The sequence below is a fragment of the Trifolium pratense genome, linkage group LG7 (genome assembly GCF_020283565.1).
Source record: "Trifolium pratense cultivar HEN17-A07 linkage group LG7, ARS_RC_1.1, whole genome shotgun sequence".
NCBI lineage: Eukaryota > Viridiplantae > Streptophyta > Magnoliopsida > Fabales > Fabaceae > Trifolium > Trifolium pratense.
In genome coordinates, this window is record NC_060065.1 from 50,568,941 (window position 1) to 50,574,946 (window position 6,006).

General features: G+C 34.6%; 1 protein-coding gene across 7 annotated transcripts; it reads left to right on the plus strand.

The window, feature by feature from the left end:
- On the plus strand, positions 1-6,006 carry LOC123894884 (glutamate receptor 3.4-like). Of its 7 annotated transcripts, none has more exons than XM_045944981.1 (7): positions 1-207; positions 760-1,125; positions 2,044-3,383; positions 3,859-4,136; positions 4,219-4,250; positions 4,343-4,752; positions 5,300-6,006. In XM_045944981.1, exons 2-7 carry the CDS (start codon positions 840-842, stop codon positions 5,738-5,740), a joined length of 2,787 nt encoding a protein of 928 aa, XP_045800937.1. In that variant the 5' UTR covers positions 1-207; positions 760-839; the 3' UTR covers positions 5,741-6,006. The 7 variants fall into 7 exon arrangements, with proteins under 7 accessions (XP_045800937.1, XP_045800936.1, XP_045800935.1 ...); XM_045944979.1 differs by having other exon boundaries at positions 98-339; XM_045944984.1 differs by having other exon boundaries at positions 98-207; positions 2,052-3,383.

Consider the following 6,006-nt stretch of genomic DNA (forward strand, 5'->3'; position numbering starts at 1 on the left):
ACATAAAAACATTCGGTATATCTATCTAACTACATGCAGTCACCATCACATACAAAAATAAATATAAATCATTGCTTCCTTTTTTGATAAAAAAAATAAAATAAATATGTGTGACATTCATGTATGTAATAGAGTAAAGACACATGAATATGAAAGCATCTCCAGCAAGAATAACGTGGGAAGACAATACTTGTTCATTCTTGAAAAGTAACTCTCTACTATATGATATTCATATACTTTGCTTCTTAAATCACATGCTTTCAGCTTTCATATTCATAATTAATGTTTTAGAATCTTTGCAACTTGAAACCTTTTTATACCTGCAAGTTTAGCTTTGAGGTAATCTTAGATACTCTATCCTTTTTTAGTTTACAATTTATTTATTATTTTTTTCTTATATTGTGAATTTAATACACATGTGGGTCTTCACTTCTCTAACTCACCTAATTATTTATATTGTTTCATCTTTTGTCTTCACTTTGTAATATCTTAACTTGATTGGTTCATATATGACTTATCATCATAATTTATAAAAAGTCTTGATTCTTGCTCATGGCTTATTTTTTATATATATATTTAAGTATGTCGGTATCTAAATATTCAAATCCAAATTTTCATTCTATGATTTTTGTTTTGTTATGTGATTTAATATTTATTTAAGAGGGTTTTTTCATTTTCTACAAAAAGTTTGAAAAAAATGAGGTGTTATCTTTGTTTGTGTCTTTGTGTTGATGTTGAAAAGGTTGTTTTTTATGACAGGTTTTGAGTTTTGATGTTGGTTTAAGCTAGAAGAAAATTTTTGCTGCAAAAATTGCAGATTTTTGAGATTTTACTGAAAAATGGAGGTGTTTGGGATAAAGGGTTTTTTCATCTTTGTTTTCTGTTTGTGGATTTCAAATGAAGTTATGGCAGCAACCATTGGAAACTCTAGTGTTTCTTCTAGACCTAGTGTTTTGAAAATTGGAGCATTGTTTACTGTTAATTCTGTGATTGGAAGATCAGCTAAACCTGGAATCATGGCTGCAATTGAAGATGTTAATGCTAATAAGAGCATTCTTCCTGGTGTTAAACTTGAAGTTATTTTACATGATACAAATTGCAGTGGATTTCTTGGAACAGTGGAAGGTATTTGCCAAAAACTTTCATTTCAATTTTAGTTTTGGTGGAATATACACACATACATGTGTATACATTATATATGTATATTTTCAATGTTTGATGTCTTTATTTATCAAGAGCAAGTTATATACTTCCTTATTCTTTTGATTTTTGGTTCCTAGCTTTTCATTACTTAGAGTTCAGGCATTGCTGTTTTTTTTTTTGTTGGTCCTAACCCTCCGGATCGCAGTGGAAAATACCCCTGGTAATCCAGGTTCGGGCGGGAGGTAGGTAAAATCTAGCTAGGATTGTTTCTGTGAGGGTTCGAACTTGGATACTCCCGATTGATTTGACCTTACCTGAAGCTCTTTAACCACTATTCATTTATAGTATTAAACTGTATGTTTGAATTAACTTATTTTTGAGCTTATGGAAAATAGCTTATGCAAATAAATAAGCTTTTATGTTAATTCATTAGTTCTCACTAACGAAAATTGTATCTTCATAAGCTGTTTTTTCATAAACTACTATTACAAGCATATAATAATACACAAAAGCCTATTTATTTGCATAAGCTACTTCATATAAGCTCAAAAATAAGTCAATCTAAATAAGCCCTAAGTATATAATCTTCCTCTCATATAGGACATAATTTTGAGAAGATGTTGAGTATGACTTAGGAGTAACATTGTAATCTGGACCGTAGTATTTATATTCCAGTTGTACCGGTAAATCCTAATTTTTCATTAATAAGGAACTGCAGCTGCTCCGCAATCGGAGAGTAAGCATAATTGGATGAACTTCGTTACCAAACATCGTCTGTTATTTGTCTGTGTTTATCGTTTTTTATATTCTTTTGAACTGAGATTGCTATTCTAATAGAATAACTTATTATCTTATGAAAAAGAAGTGAACAGGCTTCATTAATTTTTTTTCATGATGTAGCTTTGCAGTTGATGGAAAATGAAGTGGTTGCTGCAATCGGTCCACAATCTTCAGGAATAGCTCATATCATCTCTCATGTAGCTAATGAACTCCATATACCTCTTCTTTCATTTGGGGCAACAGATCCAACTCTATCATCTCTGCAGTTTCCGTATTTCGTCCGAACCACGCACAGTGACTATTTTCAGATGTATGCTATTGCAGACCTTGTTGATCATTATAGATGGAGGCAAGTAATTGCCATTTTTGTAGATGATGATAATGGAAGAAACGGTGTTTCAGTACTCGGAGACGCGCTAGCTAAGAAACGCGGCAAGATATCTTACAAAGCGGCATTATCTCCTGTAGCGACCAAGAGTGATATCAGTGACTTGTTAAATAGTGTTAACTTAATGGAATCAAGAGTCTTTGTTCTCCATGTTAATCCTGATTATGGTTTGGCTATTTTTTCTATTGCAAAGAATCTCGGAATGATGACTAGTGGTTATGTGTGGATTGCAACAGATTGGCTTCCTTCAAAGTTGGATTCAATGGAGCCAGTTGATGCTAACACATTAAATCTCCTTCAAGGTGTTATTGCTTTGAGGCATCACACTCCTGATACTAATCTCAAAAAGAGTTTTTTCTCTAGGTTGAAGAACGCAAACGGCACGAAAACTTCAAGCTTCAACTCTTATGCTTTATATGCATATGATTCTGTCTGGTTAGCGGCTTATGCTCTTGATACTTTTTTCAAAGAAGGTGGAAACATATCTTTCTCATCTGATCCTAAGTTAGTTGACACAAAAGGAAGTATGTTGCATTTGTCTTCGCTTCGTGTTTTCGATGGTGGCCCGTCGTTTCTCCCTACACTTTTGAGAATGAACTTCACTGGTTTGAGTGGTCAGATTCAGTTCGCTAACGGAAAGGACCTAATTCAACCATCATATGATATCCTTAACATCGGAGATTCTGGTTCCCGGAGAGTCGGTTATTGGTCTAATTACTCTGGTTTATCAGTTTTAGCTCCTGAAATTTTATACAAGAAACCACCTAACACTTCAACAAGCAATCAAAAACTGTTCAGTGTTTTGTGGCCCGGAGAAACTGTAGCTATACCAAAAGGATGGGTTTTTCCCAACAATGGAATGCCTTTGAGAATAGCAGTGCCTCATAGAATAAGCTACTTGGAGTTTGTTTCTAAGGACAAGAATCCACCTGGAGTTAGAGGCTATTGCATTGATGTCTTTGAAGCAGCCATAAACTTGTTGCCTTATCCTGTTCCGCGAAAATATATATTATATGGAGATGGTAATAGAAATCCCAGCTACAGCGAGCTTGTCAATCAGGTCGCACTTAATGTAAGTTTCTAAACCTAATTTGCAGCCTCATTTAGTGATCCAATGATCATGTGACCTAACATGGACTTTAACAAGCAATAACATAGATAACCAATTAGTTGGGCTCAATTGGTTAATCAACTTCAGTTAAGGTCAAATTGTTCGGGGGAACCCTAGTTCGAACTCTAGTTAGAACAATCTTTGACTAGACTTAATTACCTCCTGACCGAACTTCAGATTACCAGGGCTCCCTTCTCCTGGGAACCGGAGAGTTAATACAAAAATGAGGCGATGATATGAAATCATGTTGTAGATAAACGGATATATTCGACAGCAAAATATGGAGTTAATTAGACATGTATAGCTCAATTTAGACCTCTAGGTTCTAAAGCAAGGCGGATTTTTAAATGTTGTATCTAGAATTAAATTTTTGGTTTCAAGGGAGTTTAAGTTGTCTTCAAATAGTTGTGTTGATTTAATTTTTTTCGTTCTTCAGAACTTCGATGCAGCTGTTGGAGATGTTACAATTGTCCCAAACAGAACAAGGCTTTTGGATTTCACTCAACCTTTTATGGAGTCCGGGCTTGTAGTTGTTGTTCCTGTCAAAGAAATCAAATCAAGCCCTTGGGCTTTTCTCAAGCCATTCACTGCTCAAATGTGGTGTGTTACTGGCGCCTTTTTTCTTTTTGTCGGAGCTGTTGTATGGATTCTTGAGCACAGACACAATCCTGAGTTCCGAGGTCCACCGAAGAAGCAACTTATGACAATCTTTTGGTTAGTATTTTTAACCATTTCAAAACCTATTTTAGTTTATCTTTTAGCTTAATCTTTCTGAGATTAGTTTAATCTTTTGCAGGTTTACTTTCTCAACAATGTTTTTCTCACACAGTATGTGCTCTACAGATTCTCATTCACATACTTTCAAATTTTGCTACATGGTATAAATTTCTGATTTTCTTTGTTGCTATGATTTTGCACAGGAGAGAACACTGTGAGCGGTCTTGGGCGATTCGTGCTAATCATATGGCTTTTTGTAGTATTGATTATCAATTCAAGCTACACGGCAAGCTTAACATCCATCCTCACAGTGCAGCAACTATCCTCACAAATTGAAGGAATTGATAGCTTGATATCAGGTACTCAACCAATTGGAATTCAAGACGGGTCATTTGCAAGGAGGTATCTGATAGATGAACTCAATATACAACCATCTAGGATAGTTTCATTGAAAAATCCAAAGGCGTATGTCGATGCCCTTACGCGTGGACCAAAAGGCGGAGGAGTTGTGGCTATTGTTGATGAGCTTCCTTATATTGAAATCTTTATGTCTAGTACCAACTGCAAGTTCAGAACTGTTGGACAGGAGTTCACTAAAAGTGGTTGGGGATTTGTAAGTATCTTTATTTGCGCCTCCGTGGTTTTGATTCCTAAACTTTATTCATATACTTTTCAAGATAGAGTTATGCTACAATTTTGATTGCAGACAGGCTTGTAATTTCATCGATAGCTGAGTTTCGGACTTGGTTGGATTGACTTATTAGTTATTTGAGCTTATCTACTGACATAAGCACTTCTGAGACTTTTTATGAGAGCTTATGGAAACAGTTTACGACATGTCCATAAGTTGTTTTTAGTGTATTTTATAAGCTCTTAGCTTATGAAATAAGCCTATAGTTTGTACAAAAACAGTTTGACTTTATTTAGCTTTTCTTATAGAAATAGCTTATACATAAGCAGTTACATGAATATGTTTATCTAAACAATGATTTTGTTTTATGATGATTTTGGTATCGCACTTCCGTCTAATATTTTTCTAAAGAAAGGGATTTAAGAGCTAAGTTTATGCATATTGAAGCTGTTTCTTTTGTAACTCTTCTATGATTGTGCTTGTTACAAAAGTCTTACACAACAATATATTATTCTCCCCTTGATCACAGGGATTCCAGAGGGACTCGCCCCTTGCTGTCGATATGTCAACTGCCATACTTCAACTCTCAGAAAATGGTGACCTGCAAAAGATCCATGACAAATGGCTTTCAAAACAAAATTGTGCTGCAAAAGTTGATGACGTTGATTCAAATGAACTATCTCTTAGTAGCTTCTGGGGTCTCTTTCTTATATGTGGCATTGCATGTCTCATTGCTATGACTGTATTCTTTGTTAGAGTGTTCTGTCAATACATGAAATTCATCCCAGAGAGTGAGGAGGAAGTTGACCAGGAAAATCCGTCAAATAGGCGTAGAAGAAGTTTTCGATCTTCAAAAAGCTTCAAAGAGTTGTTTGAATTTGTGGATAAGAGAGAAAGAGAAATCAAGGAGATACTTAGGCAGAAGAGTAAGAAAAGGAGACGTGACGACCAATTTAGTTCACTTACCTAAGCAAGTAAATACTAAATAACCATATGTATGTATATTTTTGTCCTTGTATTTTTGATATTTTGGTTATACCATAGTAACAGTATTGACACAAATTTGTCTATGCTGAAAATTCCTTCCTTCTTGGCTAGGAAATTATGTTTGTAAGATTATTATTAACAGTATAGAAAAAAGGCAAGAAAATCTTGGTCTACATTTCAATATACACCAGATTTAGGCAATTGTACTTTCATATATACAATATATAAGTTTTGAGTTCAAGTGTTCAA

What these genes read in the sequence shown, in the direction of transcription:
- LOC123894884 (XM_045944981.1), top strand. Translation starts at nt 840, where the DNA reads ATGGAGGTGTTTGGGATAAAGGGTTTTTTCATCTTTGTTTTCTGTTTG. An exon ending in ATTTCTTGGAACAGTGGAAG is followed by an intron (nt 1,126 to 2,043) that starts GTATTTGCCAAA and finishes TTCATGATGTAG; the next exon opens with CTTTGCAGTTGATGGAAAAT. An exon ending in TCAATCAGGTCGCACTTAAT is followed by an intron (nt 3,384 to 3,858) that starts GTAAGTTTCTAA and finishes TTCGTTCTTCAG; the next exon opens with AACTTCGATGCAGCTGTTGG.